The following is an 18,180-nucleotide window of genomic DNA, read 5'->3' as shown; positions in this document are numbered from 1 at the left end:
AGATAGATAGATAGATAGATAGATAGATAGATAGATAGATAGATAGATAGATAGATAGATAGATAGATAGATAGATAGATAGATAGATAGATAGATAGATAGATAGATAGATAGATAGATAGATAGATAGATATATTTATATATATATATATTTATATATATATATACATATATATATATATATATATATATACATATACATATATATGATGATTTCAATGACGTATCTTTCGATATGATAATTTTTGTAACAATAATTATTTAATACGTTTGATAAAGTATAGATGGATATATTGCACTCGTGCACCGTGCACAAATTGTCCTTTCGTTCATTTTTATTTCTCCATCGGGATTCCTTTGGTATAATGACCTCATGCGTCAAATTAAGCCAATGTATTCTATTGCGCTTGGAAATATCTCTGTTGTTTAAGTCATTCCGAAAGAAGTATTCGGCGAAACTTAATTAAACTAAAGTAATTTATCTTAGTTTGAGTTTGAGTTATGACAATATAATATAACTGAAAACAATGAATGAAATAAAGAATAAAATAACGTATAAATCATTTTCAAAGAGGTAACACATGCAAGCTATCGATCACTGTGTAGTAACTTCATCGGCGTGTGCTCTCCACCGATATATGAAGCAAAATGTTCATCTCTGATACAAATGAACACAGTGACCTACCATGCATGGAAGCACACAGCATCCTCTCCCCACTGGTGTTGGTGTGTGTGTGTGGGGGGGGGGGTGCTTTCTCTGCTCTGCCGACTGAAGCGACGGATGGTGTTGTAGGACGAAGGTTTGGTGGATATGTGGGTAGATGGGGGGGGGGGGGGCGGTGAGAAAGCGGAAAATTAAATCCCTCTTGGGGTTATAAAATGCAGTGCGGCGTGCTGTAAATTCGGAGAGGACTTTGGAATGTCCTAGTGATGATGTTATAGTTGTTGGACACTCCCAGCTCAATGCATGGCTGGCAACATTATTGCTTAACGGTATTGCGGTTTTCATCAAATTTACAAGACCCATCGAAATTACTAAAGATGAGATAGTAATCGATCGAAGTACATACTTTTTAATTTTTCTTTTCATCATGTGAAGGTCAACAAGGTGAATGAAAGTGTAAATTGATTCGATCCTCAACTCCATTCGGTCGCCCGGGAACTCCCCTAAACACAAGTTAGGCTTGCAGAGAGCCAATTCGGACCCCCGAGGCGATTATATCACATGTCCTCCTTTATGACTTTATCAGTCCCTTGGCCGTATTCCCGCCCTCACACACACACGCATGCACACAGACACACAAACACACATCTGTCTGGCCTACCAAATTATATAAACCGCAGCCGACTTGACTAAACACGCCAATGCCCAAACGTTGCTATTATTATGGGATAGACTAACATGGCAGAATGCATATCAAATTCAACTCAAAAGAGCGGGTTTACATGCAAGAACATTAATGTTACATGAATGAGATGATTTTTAATACATTTTCTTTGTCTTTGTTTCTTCACAGGTTGCTTTCCAGATAAGCGTGCACTGTACGTGTTTCGTAAGAGCAGTGGTGATACCATCCCGAGAGCTCGGAAAAAGGTGATGCGTCTAACGGTGGCGTTGACCCTTGCATTTCTCGTTTGTTGGTCACCGTTTTATGGCATGGAGATTTGGTACCATCTCGACGATGAATGGATCAACAACAACGTATCACCGGTAGTGTTCGATTCCCTCTGGTCTCTTAGCTACCTGAATGTGTGCCTCGATCCAATCATGTACGGTTTCTTCAATATCAAGTTGTGCCAGAGGTGTAGTAACAACCAAATGTCCGTGGGCCCTAAACAGAACTATGAGAGAATACGTATGCTGTTTGTCATACCGCCATGGCGATCGAAAAATGCCGCATCTGGGTCAGGTAAAGGCTCTGCAACTGAAAGGATTTCATGAAGGGAAGTGATGAGGAATATGGAGTGGGAAAAACGGGTGAGGGGAGGGGAAGGGAAGGTGGGGTGGTAGATGAATTTTCAAGGTGGAACTTATGTTATTGAAAGATATATTTTACAATATAAATATCGGGTGGAGGCTCTGCAGCTTGAAAGGATTTTGCGAAGGAATATCTGAGTAATGGTAGTGGGGGAATAAGTGGGGTGGGTGGGTGGGTGAGGGGGTGGAAGGAATGGGAAAGCCTTCAAATTGGAATTAAAGTAATAAAATATATATATGTCACCATTAATAGTGAGTAAGGCAAAGGCACTGCAACTGAAATGGCGTTACGTGCTCTGCAATGGAGGTTGGGGAGTGTCGGTGGGTGATCTTTCAAAGTGGAATTTAATGATTTCACAGTTAAAAGTAATTTAGTATGTAAATATAACTTAAAAAATGCGGTAATGTTTTCATTGCTGTTCCGGTTGTCAAGTTTCTTTTTTACGTTGTAACATTTGTTAAATGTCTATGGTGCTCTTGAAGTGTCCATTGTGTTACAATCCCTAAATAACTGAACAAAAAGTGATTTTTAAACTTCGTATAAATAATGGGGTGTTGAATATATGATTTTACCAACATGCCGAACTGATGACTTGCAACACCATTTGTACTTGACAAATGTTGTAATGCATTGGTTCATCAAAACTAATATTTTTCCTATTGAGTTTGTATATATATATATATACACACAAATATATATACACACACACACACACACATATATATATATATATATATATATATATAAATATCGAAATGTAGTTTGCGGCTACAGTTACCTTTAATATCAACATTATGAGCATGAAAATCGACTACACTCGAAAACCCTTATATCATATTATTCTTTTCCATATATTTGTATGTACATAATATGTTTTCTCCACATTATAGCGTGCATGGTTCGATATCTGTTTCTAGTCTTTCGTTTTAAGTATATAATATTTCATACACGGATTTAAACATGAATGTGTATGCCATAATACCCTCACAAGGTATATTACACACACATTAAATTTGGATATAAACAAAAAATAAATTCAAACGGCTAACTCCTTCTAGAATTGTATATACTTTCCGATAATATAATAGTAAGTTCAACATTTATATACTTGTCAAGGGTGTGGTACTTTGCTCAGGTTTACTGGTTAAATTAAAGCCCCGCTGGATTAATTGATGTTTTTACCCCATATCACTCTAAGCTTCTCTAGAAGTCTTCTTTTTATTCCATAATCAATATTTCATCCTTTGTTTATGAGATACGGTTTTGATACTCTCATTTCTTGCACTGTGCCGATTTTTTTTTTATAAAGAAAGATATTGATGGTGTTGGCTTCTTTCGGATATTGTACTTATAAGAAAAACTATTAAAATTATAATCGTACCTTGGAGATTGGTAAATGGATGGGAGGATGCAATGAAAACAAAATGATATTAACGTCACCGATCTCTCCCATTCAACTTTATCCGTATTTTCTCCTTGCTCAAATTAAGATTCCTATTTTGCATTATGAAAAAAGGCATCTATGCCCAGTACCGGTATATATTGGAATACCCAATATTTTTTTTCCCAATTACAGTCTAAATAGTTAACAATCACCCCCCCACCCCCCGATGCTCGCCCAAAAACATCAATGCTCTTTAATTTTATAAAAAAATAATAACCAATGACGGACAACTGTCAGGGATCTTGTTAACAATAAGAATAGAGCAAGAAAAAATTTGGCTAGAGTCTGGATTCGAGCCATTCATCTCAGGATTACAATAGATGTAATCCGAAGATCACCGGTTCTAATCCCTTTACAGTCCAACATAGCTTTGTTAGTTCCAATTCTGTAAGGGATCTTCCAGTGGCAGGCAAGACGACACTAGTCTTAAAAGAGAAAATATTCCACATTATATGTTGAAAAACCCAATCTCAATGTCTTGTTCCTAACTCAAGATATGATGGATTGAATGGTCATATAAATAGACTTGTTAAAAACTCGATCCCTCAAGGGATTAAATAACGGTTAGGTGGTCCCTTCCAAAGTTTTGACTTTTCTATTATAATAAGCGTTTGATGACTTACTCTTGATATGTGATACATTTACCATGTTTGCTGAAACCCCTACGTTCTCTGTATTTCTTTGTTTTTTTTCTCTGTGAATAAGTGTGTTATATATTTTAAAAATAATCAAAACCATTTTCAGCTAAATTGCCGTGATGACATCATTTACTCTACTGTTGCCAGGTGCCTGACCAAAATAGAACCGAATTTAGTCAGAACTACAGTGTGAGGTCGTTCCCGAAAGGTAATAAGGACGGCTTTGAAGAACTTAGCATGCATAGACTCCGTGTGTGTGTGACCTGATTAATTCACTCTGGCTTCGGCTTTGAGTACAGCGTTTCTGTATGCTGCCATGTTGGACGAATGTAACTGTAATAGTAATAACCGACTTTGCGTTATATCGATTGCCGATCTTGCAATCCGCGGTCTCCGTCACCATTTTGAAAGTTCGGTAAGAGTGCCTCTTTAGTGTTCCCTTGGGGTAAATCAAACAGCAAATGAGAGCTCTTAGGCGGCAAACCTTTACTATCGTAGAGTATAAGTGACCTAATTCCTTGTTCGAATTTTATGAATTTGTATGAGAAAAAGCGTAATAAATCCATTTTATCCCGAGATACAACCATAAGTTTCTTCAATCAAATAAGGGTATATAGTTATGCTTCAATTATTCCCTCAATAACTGTATCGGTTGAGTGAAAATATGAGTGGTTGCGATTTCTTTAATAAAAAAAAAATTAAAAAAAAAGTTGTAAGACGTGTGAGGTCAGTGCATAGGAATTGGTCGCCAGGGACCATGAGTGAATATTAGATCCCAGAAATGCGAAATGTAAAGAAAAACTTAATATGGTGAAAAACGTTTCATATAAATTGGATATCTTGACTACTTATTCCAAGACGCTTAGATTTTAAACCCAATTAAATGGAGCAATATTTCAAAGGCTCTTAAACTCGGTATCATCTATGATTACAATCTACTCGTTCAATAGAATATGTAATCATGTATAGTGAAGTGCAGAGGATTTCAAAGGGTTTTTTTTTTGGGGGGGGGGAGGTGATGATTCGAAACCAATTTACCTACTGTACAATATAACAAATATGAATTGTTAGATATTTAATGATAATTTTTGGTTATTGTTATTTATAATTTTAGCGTCTGCTTGAGAGATTACAAGATTGAGCTTGGCAGCCAAATTAGGGAAACACTTTAAAACCCAGAAGCAAAATAACACTAAAACTGAAATAATAAAAATTTCAAAAAAAACTCAACTCGACGAAAAAGAAGAGCGGTTTTTTCCTTCCAGTACCCCATCGTAAATATGCCATTTTCTTTAGTAAAAATAAAATGATACCAATACAAAAAAAGAAAAACAAGCAAAGGGATAATTTTTGGTTTTATTCTCTATTTTGCCTTCACAGCGGTGCACTTAAATCGTCTAGGACTACGTCATGTACATGGACAAGAGTTAGACCTACTTCATGATCAATTGCACCGAGGTCGAAAGACGTTCCCGACAAACTCTTATAAATGCAGACCATTGTGATACAAGCAGACCCATCACTAATAAATGCAGACCATTGATAAGCAGACCACACAGATATCTCAATATTCATAAAACGGAAGGGATTTGGGTACAGAATGTATAATCCCGATATGTTTATAATCTACATCATAAAACTCAATGAAATTATAACTTACTTTATAAAAGATTTAATCATGTCACGCCTGAATACATTTCATTTTCTCTTCAGAAATATCGAAAGTTTATCCAAGTCTGTGATATATTTTACTCACCCTCAAAAACCCCTTACAGCGGAAAACTAATGTAACTATGTAATTATAAAAAGAACAAACGGTAAAAAATACGTTCACGGTTTGAAGTGAAAATAATGTTAGACCATATTTGTTAAGCCAGGAAAACAAATACATAAATAAACAATAATATTAATTAAACAATACATTTCAAGAAATAATTCGAATCTGGTGATATTCTATGCTTTAAATACGTTGTACCTGAAGGCATACTTTAGTTTTTTTTTTCATTCTTCTCAGGGGTTTGGGTTTCTTGCCATCAACGTCCAATACATAGATATGTAATTATTTTCCAATTGGTATATCAGAACCGTTTGCTTTTGGACATGTTCCATCTGCTGCAGCATGATGAATTACACGTTGGAAGCAATAATAGGAGATGTAACTATACAAATCCATTAATTTACTCGTGATCAACAACTACTAACGCCTCCTCCCCCTCCCGCCTCCTCCCGCCTCCTCCCGCCTCCTCCCGCCTCCTCCCGCCTCCTCCCGCCTCCTCCCGCCTCCTCCCGCCTCCTCCCATTGTTATCCAGCACACTTTTCTCTGAGTTAACAATATCAACCTGTACTTGTTATCCAGTATACATTCCTCTGAGTTAACCATACCAGCCTGTACTTGTTATCCAGTATACTTTTTTCTGAGTTAACCATATCAAACTGTACTTCTCATTTAGTATCCTTTTCTCTGAGTTAACCATATATCAGCCTGTACTTCTTATTTAGTATCCTTTGCTCTGAGTTAACCATATATCAGCCTGTACTTCTTATCCAGTATCCTCTTCTCTGAGTTAACCATATATCAGCCTGTACTTCTTATCCAGTATCCTCTTCTCTGAGTTAACCATATATCAGCCTGTACTTCTTATTCAGTGTACAATATACCTGTTCAAATTTGAATACAAACAGTAGCATACTTTGTATGTTTTTCTGTGCCTTTTGAAGAGAAGTAGAAGTAAGAAGAAAAAAAGAAAGATAGAAAGAAACATGTATTTTATATTTTTAGCAAAAATCGGAATATTAAATAGCGTTTGCATTAACAACCAAGAGCAAAATGCCATAGAAACACGCACAACGGATTAACATTCTCTTACAAAATGGTATATAAGACGATATTTGTTGTTATTGAAAGGGTACAAATTCAAGTGCAATTTGAGGTTAATATTCCGGCAAGTGTACCTGTGTACATGTATGGTAGTTCTACCTTATATATTGAACTTTAAAGGAACAGGTATTTTGCATGCATACTTAAATTTTGACAATACGGCAGAAATTGTGTATTTTTGTATCACGTGTGAGTTGAAATATATATAGGCTATTCCACAGTTCCAATCAGTTTAGAATTTTAATTGCATATATATATATATATATATATATATATATATATATATATATATATATATATATATATATCTGTCATAAAATATTAGAAACTTGATTGTATATTAATTGTATAACTAATATGTAAACTATTGACTGTGGTACTATGTGCTTTCTTGTGTAACGATTACGTCATATCTGGGTACATCACTTTTAGGGAACTTTTAAGACTACGTGCAGTCCATAATACCTATTAATGGACGATAATTTGAGAATACTTCAGAAATGGGGGAAAACGCTCAATTACACAACTGTCTTCTGGTTGATGTAAAGATCACATAACTCTAGAATTGACAGTATTTCAGAAATAGTTGTGGATGAAAGAGGTGGTTGGGAAGGGGGGAGGGGGTTTTGTGGCGTAACTTACCTTTTTCTTTGGGAGCTGATAGAGGCAATCAGTTTGAACAATAGCTTATTAAATTTCACGAAGATATGTAATGTGACCTATTATTACTTTACTCACAACGGTGGGACGTTAGAAAGCGCAGGTGTGTTTACTTTGTATACATCAATTTGTCAAGTTTTACCCTATAATCTCTTCTCCTTCATATTCGGCACTTACATGGACAAATGACAAATTTGATATAAAATATCCCAGGATCGTTCGTCTTAACATAACTCAGTTTAACTTAACTGGGAGCTCGAATAGGTTATTGAATTAATTTTTGTTCATTATTGTGTATAAATATATTTTTTCTTTTTGTTTTAACAAACTGCAATTAGCTGTTTGGTGAATATAGGGCTATGACTCATATTTTCTTCCCCGTCTCATTCTCGAAGGCGCAAGCAAGGAAAACGATAGTTCTAACTGGGGGGGAGGGGGTTCAACCCCTCGCTCCCGCTGGTTCGCCAACGAGGTGAGGTGGGTCGGGTTGGGGTCACAGGAACCACCTTACATTATTCGTTGAACTTAACTAGTAATACAAGGACTATGCCACATCCCCTCACGCCCTAACCTCACCATACCTTAAACGTTGCAATATATGCTGGTAATGTTAAAGTGTCTTAAATAACGAATTCTTGTGCACTTCTGTAAGAATTATTGGTAATAACTTGATTTTTTATTTAAGTACATATTTTAATAATCCAATTAAAATTAGCTGTACAAATGAATAGAAATAAATGCCTTAATTTTGTGCATATGTTTATTTAATTGGTTTCATATAAATGTTGCTTGATTAATCATGTATTTTGGCCACATATACTTTGTGTATGTTAACCAACACTCGCATGCAGGTATACTTGTTCATAATAAAATATAATATTTCGTGCATTATTCATGATAAGGTGTTACCTTAACATAATATATGTTATATTGTATGCATATAATCACATAGGAATTGTTATAAAATTATGTGAGCATATTGTATTCTGCATCTATTTTTGAAGGATGGTTATGAAATTTATAATCACTAAATTGTTCTATTATTTATTTATTTATTTGCATATTGATTTGTTTATTGATTAATAACTGATCTTTATAATGGTTGAGTCTATTTAGTGTTCTGTACTTTTATTTTGTTTTGTAATTTGATCGCGGAGTCTTTCAACATTAACTATATTTTAACTCTGTAGATTTAACGTTGCCTGAGAAAGATCAGTTTGAGGTAAATACGGAATTCACTGATATAAATAGTGATGAATGTGTGCATTCTCAAGGAGTGAATTCTAACTCTTGAATAATTAAGTCTGTAGAAATATAGTGTTAGTGTACATAGTAAAATAGTTCCAGATACTATTTCAAGGTATAATCCTATAAAGTCGTATACGGTACATATATGTTCCTATCTGTTAAAGAAGTAGCACGAATGTAGTTCCCCTTCTGGCAAATTAGTTACTGTGGCCAAGTTCGTAAAGCGATTTCGTAAGTAACACCAATGAACAAGTCTGTCTTGCGATGTTGAGTTTATTTGAAAGTTATACTTCATCATTCAAGAGATGAACTCGGATAATTAGGTTAACCGACTAATTTACAAACCTTAACTAGAAAATTGTATCCATTCTTTTTATTATTAAGGTAAGCGCCGGGGCAGCCATTTTTGTACTGAGGTGGGGGGGGGGATAAAATGTTATATGGTCGAGAGGAAGGGTCTAACGAGAGGGGTGGGCCTCCCTTGTGAGATATTTGGTTATATTGGAAAGCGAAATTTTGATCAATATTTTGCAACTTTTTTTGATATAATCTAGAATAATTTTCGACTATTTATATGTTGCACAACACATTAATGTTATATATTTAGGCACCGTACTACATGATATCTGTAAAAGGTCATCAATTCCTGTCATAAGCTCGAGGGGGAATGATCACCAGACCCCACCGCACCCCTCCCCCCTTCCACCACCCCTCGCCAGATATATACCTGGTTGTGCCCCCTATTAATTGCAGTGAGATACAGGCTCGATTCAGAGCTACAACAGGCATGCGCGTAAATGAAATCATGGAACATATTATTCTGGATGGATTCTCTGATAATTGGCAATACATGATTTTTACCTTAAAAAGAAAGGAAAGGAAAGGAAAAAGACATTCCTAATTTGGAGATTTTTAAAGAAAAAATAAAGGCATAGTATGAACAGAATGTATTACTAAATTAAGCTAAACGATAAACTTAATGGCAGAAATATATTGGAGAAGTTATAAACGAATTTGGAAGGGCAAATGAAAGTTTGTCGGGGAGGGGGGGGGGGGGGATTGTGGGGTATTAGCATGTGACCAATATTGAAGAAAAAAAAGAACCCGAGCGATGAAATGTTGATAACCGTTCTAATGATTCAACTGGTGAAGAAAAAAAATAGTTAAACAAGAAACTAGGAGCTTCGTGTCCAATTATTGACCAAATTAGGGAGGGAGAGAGGAGAGAGCTGAGAGACAGAGGTGGAGAGAGGGGGGGGGGTGGGGCGGAAGGTGAATGGGGGAGGAGAGGAATTTCATACGAAAGGAATGGAAACGTTTATGAATACCTTGTTCATCACTTATTGGGGAGACATTTTGGTTCTACCTTCGTTACTTATAAGTTCGGGACATATTAATCTCTTGTGACATTAGGGAAAATTATGTACATCTAAACTTACAAACTGTTAGATTGAAAATGCTAATCTATGAAATTTAATGTAGAAAAATGTTAATTAATCAAAGATATTTATTAAATGCTCATTGTGATTTTTTCCTAGACTTTTCATTACGATATTTTCTTTATCCACAAAAAATATATATATATATAAAATGATTGTTTTATGTGTGTGTTTTATATAAGTAAAGATTCATGTTAATAATTATCTCAATTTTGCAAAAATGTAAATTTCACATCAGGTAAAGAGTCGAAAGGAGGTTTTGTATTTTGCATCAACTTGCAAAATATTGGCATCATTTGCACAGTATTCTCTATATATAAATAATGCTGACATAATAAATAGTATGATTTTTATGTGTTGTGAAACCATTGAACATATGCTTCTGAAAAATTGACAAACATACTTTTTGGCTTTTGTTCTTTTTTTTTTGGTGTTAATCATTTCCTTTTGTTTTACATTCCTTTTAGATGGACAGTGTAAGACATTCTTAAAAGCAATAAATATTCCACACCGTCTTAGTTGGAAACGACATCATTTCAATAACACCTTGTCCCTTGTAATCTGTTTTAACTGGCTAAATCCCCTAGTCTTCCAGAGAGTAAATCACAGTAATTAATCTGGGATGCCATCACGACAAATGCGTCTTTAAATATTTTGCTTTCGTATTATAATATTTTGGTTGATATGTCCTTGTAATCTGATACATATTTTAGAACGTTCGCTTAGCTACAGGCAAAGTGGTTTGTATTAAATATTATTTTCCACCGTGGATAACTGAATGAAATGTTATAAAGAATAACAAAACATCAATTTGATGTGATGACATACTACAGTTGACATACTACTGTGATGACAGCCTACTGTTGCCAGATGCAATCACACACTATCATATTCTTATCTTCACCCTATATAAATGCGATGCGAGAATGTGGGTTTTGACTATATAAAAATAAAAATCCAGGCTTGTTTTGTTTAGCAACCAACTTCATTCCTTAAAATAACAACCAAGTCACCGCCGTCCCATATATTTTGCTAATTTATTGAAATGAAAAGCAGAAGAAGACGTAAATAAAATCCCTGCAAGCAACTCAACTTTCAAACTCCAGCGTGATAAGTCAAAACCTTTGATTGACGAAAGATAAACATACAACCATTTACGTAAAGTGCTATTGGCGATGATACATCCCTATTGACATTAGCAAACGTCTTTCGTAGGTCAGCAGAAAGAAAGCAAGAATAAAAACAACAAGTATGGGAGAATTTTCTTAAAATGCGATATGTTTATTACCATCTGGTATTTTGTAATTTTTAAGCAAATTCAAATTATTCGGCTGGTTTTGAATACGAATTAGTTGTACTACAGTTCAATACTAGAGTACCAATGGTAAAGTTATACCACCCGTGACGGGCACAGAATTTCAAAGGTTGACGAAAGGAGGGGGGGGGGTGGTTCACATTCCGTCATTGATTTTGGTAGGGGCATGAACCTTTAATAAACGGACTGCCCAGAAAACAAAACAAAAAGTTAAAGACGGTAAATGGTACATTTTAAGCCATATTTAGACATTCAATTAAATCCCTAATGAGTTCTATACACAATATCGTGGTAATAAGTACCCTTGAATCTTAAAAATCATCCCATGATTTAACTTTCCTCCCGAATGAAGATGGAGGTGGGGCCTTGCCCACCACCCTCCGCCCCACGCCCCTTGTGCGCGCCACTGCACACTAGGAACAGTGTATGTACCATACCGTATGGATCGTTGGTGAGTTTGTAAAAGGCCGGCTGGTGATAAGACATTTCTACATTGCAGGTGGACAATGCTCGTATCGAACTGTCCGATTCTTTAGATCGATACACAGTACATTCATGTTTGCCACGTGGAAAAAAAAACACGGTGGCTCGTAAGATCCATTTCATGTTCACCCCCCTGCTCTATGGCTATTTCGATCCATCTTTGGGTCTCATCAACCAGACGCAATTATCTCGACTTCTGTCGAATAATTTGTAAGCATATACTTGACAAATATCTACAATATGAATTCAATAAGAGCTTCAAATTTCTTGTCGTCGACGTAAAATATATGGCATATATCGAAGATAATTAAAGTAGACTTTAGATATAACTTTAGACTTGCTATGTCACAGACCAAGAAAAAAAGATACTATTCAGTGATAAGAGAGTTTGGTTTTCTAAGATTATCACCTTTAAAATATGCTAAATCGAGGCTACAATGCTCCTTTAATTTAATTTGGGTGATCACATCGTCTGAGCTGCGCAGGCCTAAATTTTAATATTAATCCATTGTTTTATCCATTCTAATAACTCAACCGAAACAATTTCTTTTAACTCATATTTACAACAGAGAACATTAAGATATTATTCAACACCATTTGTGTTTGATGAATTGTTTACATGTTACGTGATGTCAAAATATATTGTTAGTTTTTCAATGGAATTTTGTGTTGCATCGGGAGGAACTGACCTGATTGTGTGTGTGTTAGTCTAAGTATTCCAGCCGTTTTAAATGAGCCTCTGATGTTTAAAGTGGTCATCTCTTTAGGATTATAATTCTCACCCCCATCTTAAATGAGGTTTACTCGGGCTGCAAACAGGTTTAACCAAATTAGTGTTAACTGATTTACATGTAAACTAACAATCAGTCAGTATAATATTATACAAACTATTAATGGGATTATACAAACATGAATCAATTTTAAATAATCACCTTATTCCAAGTAGATTTTAGAAATGTGTGGTTAACGAAAAATTCTCAATAAATTGATCAAATTGGTAAAAGGCACCATGCATCATTGTCAAACAAGTCATTGATAGAATAAATTCCGTAACTAATCCAATGCATGATAAGCAATTATTGGCTTGTTATCAAGTTGAATCGTATACTATTGTTCCAAATTAGTTGACAAAGCAATAGAGAATTCTTGTAACTAAGATTACAATTGAAATTTAACAGACAGTAGTATACTTTGCTTATGAAAGACATGATCCCGCCAGAAAGAATTCAAATCAACGACATATTTATCCTAACACACCGAAACACACTCAGACAACACACGCACACAAATTATTTGTGTATAACGAATTTAATTTTTTGTTTATTTACTGTTTGAATGATTAAATCTTTGATAATATTACCGTTTCGTTTCAATGTTCTCGACGTTTCACTGAGTGACGTCACCCATTAAATTGTTATCAGACACCCTATTGTTTCGAGTAACCTTTCAATGTGCTTCTGTCAGAATGTTTCGAATTCAAAGCCAAAAAAAAAAAAAACAGTGTTCACATTACCACGTGTGATTGAACAGTCTGATAGAAATTTTACCAGATTATTTCACTTTATGTCAAAGCCAATATAATTGTAGATAAACAAACTTTTATAATTTGAAAATTAGTTTTCATAATTGGACTTTATTTGACTTAATGTCGTTACTTATCTAACCAGGCTGTACATTTCGAAGCAATTATAGATAGGTCATTTTATAAAAGGAGGTCGAGTCATCTCCAGGTTATTTGCTAAAAAGCATCTCGATAACATACCAAACGTTTTTGAATAACAGTTGGGAGAGGTGAGGTTGGCAGACGTTCTCTTATATCTTCTCTCCCCCTCCCCCCTCATACACACCCCTCCACTTCCCCGTCTCCTCTCTCTCTCTCTACAACTATTCGTGTAAGTAGGCAAAAAGTATGTCTTAAATGTGAACTAACGGAAATATGGTTGTTGTTGGTTGGTTGTTTTCTCTGAGATATAATGACAGCTTGTATCATTCTGGCCCCTTCTTCTGCTCAGTAAATTGCTCGTTTCCGATATCAGACATGGATACAGGTTCTTAGTACCACCCTAGGGAACTGGTCATGACTTCAATACTTTCGCCGAGTTGATAAAAAATACCAGCAAATTGTATATCAGCAGCTGATATACGCATTCCTTACGTACTTATGTAAACATGTGTAGCGGAAAGCTACGACTTTTCCTTAGTGAGATACGTTTCATTCCCTCAGGGGTTACATCTGTTGCGCTCCGCGGAGGTAACGAGAGATGTTTATTTGGAACAGGAACTGATTACGTAATTTTGCTATATCGATGTATTCCCGTGACTGGCATAAGCAGGCACGGCGGTGGGTGTGTGAGTCGATCCCATTGGTCGCAACTCACCGTAGTTATATACAGGTAGTCCCTGATTGGTCTAAGCCTTTTTTACAGTTTATGTACGGACGTGTGTAACGGGGGTTATTTCCGGGGTATTTAATGAAGGGTTCTTTCGTAAATGAGTGAGTCAGAGAGTCGGTCGAGTGCAAGACGAGGAACTTTCCTTCCGGCGGCTCGTGGTAAAGCCTTTGATATTTGCCTAAGTCCAAACAAATGTGTTTAGGCATTTTAGATTGCCCGACCCCTGCGCTGCCCGAGTCCAGCGGATTGCCCGACACCTGCGCTGCCCGAGTCCAGCGGATTGCCCGACACCTGCGCTGCCCGAGTCCAGCGGATTGCCTGACACCTGCGCTGCCCGAGTCCAGCGGATTGCCCGACACCTGCGCTGCCCGAGTCAAGCGGAATGCCCGAAGCCTGTGCTGCCCGACACCGGTGGATTGCCGACGTTTAGACTGCCCGACCCTTGCGCAGCCCCAGTGTTGTGCCTGCGTATCCTTGGGTTGTGCCCGACCCCAGTACGTTATATTGGGCAAATGTAAATATTGTATATTACACTGTAGATATAGAACGAGATGAGAAATTATACTTTTATTAAACATACAACTCTGATGTCTGCCTATTGATTTAGAGTTAATCTGTACCCGTCCCCATCTACCTTCCCTACCCTCCTCCAGTTGGTTTCGAGACAGGTTTTACACTACCAGACGTTGGCGGCGTTACACATGTTTAAATATAGGACGTATCATAACCTCGTGTTACTACACAACTGACGAAATCGTACGCAGTAAAAAGCAAATGGTGTGGGTGTTTGGTATTTTATATATAGTAGATAACTCCCGCACATCATATTTCCATACGATAGTAATAGACTATGTAATTGTGTAGTAAAGTTCAACAATGGGTAACACAAGGGATCGAACATTACTTACGGGTGTAGGGAGGTTGATGCAATATTCATCAACCAACAATTTCTCTCCTATATTTGCAATAGTTATGAACAGTCTCAAAGTAAAATTTATTTTTAGGGGGGGTGGAGGTGAGGTGGGTGGGGCGGGGGTGGTTGATTTCGGGATACGAGTGTGAGCAATATGGGCAATAACTATCACCATTTACTCCAAGAACTACGGACAGTTTAACCGGGTCGATATCTTAAGCAACGGACAATTCTGTCCCCTGACGTCACTGGGTATATTCATCTTGACTGTCCGGTTGGGAAGATTCAGGATACTGCAAGATGATATAAAGGGATCGTCTTTAAGACCTTGAAAAATAACTTTAGGGAGAATTCTAATTTCTTTGTCTTGATAATAAAAGAAAAAGAGAGTGCTAATAGTGTTTCAATATATAGCTACTCCGGTTTCCAAGATCTTAAGCATTAAAATATGCTTAATCTCTGGATAGCTGTTTTAAGGCTAACATTGGTGATGACGTCACTTCCTCATTGTATATCTAAAGGTTAAGGTTAATCCACTCTTCTATCAATTTGAATAATTCAGCCAAAACGTCATGGTCTTAGTAATATCATATAAACAACAGAGAGCATCATTGGATGACATTGAGCACCATCTGTGCTTGACACATTTGTATATTCATTGTTAACATGTCTTATTTTTCCCATTGCGTTTGGTGTTACATCTGATGGAACTGATCTAATAGTCGGTGTGTTAGACTACATAGTCCAGTCACTTTAACTGATGAACGTCAACTGCTTAAAGGGTTGAAGTTGAAAAGAAGACATAAAAATGAAAAAAAAACAAAACTTGAATTCAATAAGGAAAATATGTCTAATAATAATGATAAGAAGAAATAAAAAATAAAACGATAAACAAATTTAAAAGAAAAGAAAAGATCTTCATTCCAGACTGACTAAACTTAAATAAAAAATATTAATTTGTGTATTATGATTCCAGTTCATATCAAATGTTACAAACACAATCCCGTATATCACAGAAAAGTTATTCAGGTGGGAGTTTCTCTTAGCGTTTCAATGGTGTATTTTTTCTTGTTTGTCGAGAATTCATAAGCAACTTCATTTCACTAAATACAATACCAGTGACTTTCAAACAATTTTAACATTTTTTTTTTATGAAATGGAAAGGGAGGGTGGATTTTGACAGCCTCGAATAATTTTAAAAATAACATATAGATGCATTTGCAGTTATCATCATGCAAATATTGGGATTATCAACTGCATTGATTGCCTTCTTGTTGGAACCATGATTGGTCCATTGTGTCTGCAGCCAGTGTGTTTATCGTCTGTAATATATCAAACTGATTTGAAAATCATCTGCAGAGGTTTTCGAGATTTGCGGAATAGTGTCGGAGCCTCTACATTTCCTTTTTTGTACGAACTACTCGCCTAAACTTTAATATAATCATGCTTTTCAGGGTTTTTTTTAGGCGAAAGCTGACAGCATTTACAACCTGATCTTTAATCTGTAACTTCAGCTAGAATGTCTGTCTTACAGATACAATGGAAATTAGATCGAATTATAGCTCGGCGTTTTTTCATTTTTTTATTACGTTTATGGACATGAGGTGGATGGTAACGTTACAGACAGACACTGCCTACGTGCTATTTGCTCAAATCGTCATGGATAAAATGAATGGCATCTATCATCGATGAGGCATGTGTGTGTAAGGTATATATAAAGTCACTGCAAGTAATCAATAATAAAGACAAAGCTTGTGTATTGGCGATTTGTATAGAGCTACTGTACTAAACACAGTCGTTAAAGGTCGAAACTAAATGAGGAGAATGAACCAAAATGTGACACAAGAATTATTCATACAACATTAGCGTGTGGATCGTGAACCACGAAGGTTCAACATTACATAAAAACATTATGTCCATCACAAAAGCTCAAGCGTTCGCAGCATTTCCGATTTCTAGTAATGACTTTGCAGCACGCTTTTCTGCACGAGTTTGACCAATTCTATATATAGCCTACTACAATCGCGTGCCGGTTATTCACCTTCTTTCTATACATGAACCACGGAGTAGGGGTAGCTGAGGTTTTAGATTTATCTGTCATTTTTAGTTTTGCCATGTCTGAACATGTATAATAATAACCCACTCAAATGTAATCATCGAAAATTCTAGTCAATGTTACAAGTATGACTGCATAGCACATTGGTATACCGACGTAAAAGCAGTACCCGGTTTTATTTCTACGAGGAAATTGACAGCTAGCTAACCGTCAAATTATCATTCTGTGTCTTGTCATAGGCCTATACCAAAGTCCGTGGAAGTTTTGGCTTTTTCCTTTAAAATTTCGAAATGTCGAAAAGGTCGAAAGTTTGAGGGAAACACCGAAATCATTCAACAGTTTATTTGGACCTTTCGTTATACCCTCATAAACTCTCCTTCTTTATACAGTACCACTTAACTATGTAATTATCCCGAATTTTCAAGAAAAGTAGATATTTTGAGATTCAAATAGTCTGTTGAACATTCAAAACGTGACAATTTCAAGGAATGAATCGAAAAATTTGGGAGATATCAGGATTGAGATTGGTGTCATGAGTGTGCCAGTCATTTTGTCAGGTCATGATGAAAAGGTGTTGCCAGGAGGTGCAAACATGGCTATTCCCTTAGCTATTCTTCTTTTTTTCTCTTTTCATTTTTCCTGTTTTTCCTTTTCAAGCTGAATATACACACTTTACACTGAAAGCATTGAAAGCATAACTTATTAGGTACATGCTCAGAAATTCAACATGTTC

The 18,180-nt window shown here is 36.1% G+C and overlaps 1 protein-coding gene across 2 annotated transcripts in view; it reads left to right on the top strand.

Moving 5' to 3' along the window:
• LOC139979060 (gonadotropin-releasing hormone receptor-like) overlaps nt 1-10,647 on the top strand; it is a 65,556-nt gene extending 54,909 nt beyond the window's left edge. The window contains exons 3-4 of one of the 2 annotated variants that reach the window (XM_071989706.1): nt 1,518-1,910; nt 5,442-10,647. In XM_071989706.1, coding sequence (XP_071845807.1) covers nt 1,518-1,910; nt 5,442-5,566 — 518 coding nt within the window. In that variant the 3' untranslated portion in view covers nt 5,567-10,647. Of the gene's footprint in view, nt 1-1,517; nt 1,911-4,167; nt 4,970-5,441 lie in introns of those variants that run through there. The other variant, XM_071989707.1, reaches the window with a different exon arrangement.
• Nucleotides 10,648-18,180: the final 7,533 nt, after the last annotated feature.

The sequence above is a fragment of the Apostichopus japonicus genome, chromosome 13 (assembly GCF_037975245.1).
Source record: "Apostichopus japonicus isolate 1M-3 chromosome 13, ASM3797524v1, whole genome shotgun sequence".
Classification (NCBI taxonomy): Eukaryota; Metazoa; Echinodermata; class Holothuroidea; order Aspidochirotida; family Stichopodidae; genus Apostichopus; species Apostichopus japonicus.
The sequence above is the reverse complement of the archived record's forward strand: the minus strand, read 5'-3'. Positions and strand labels throughout refer to the sequence as shown.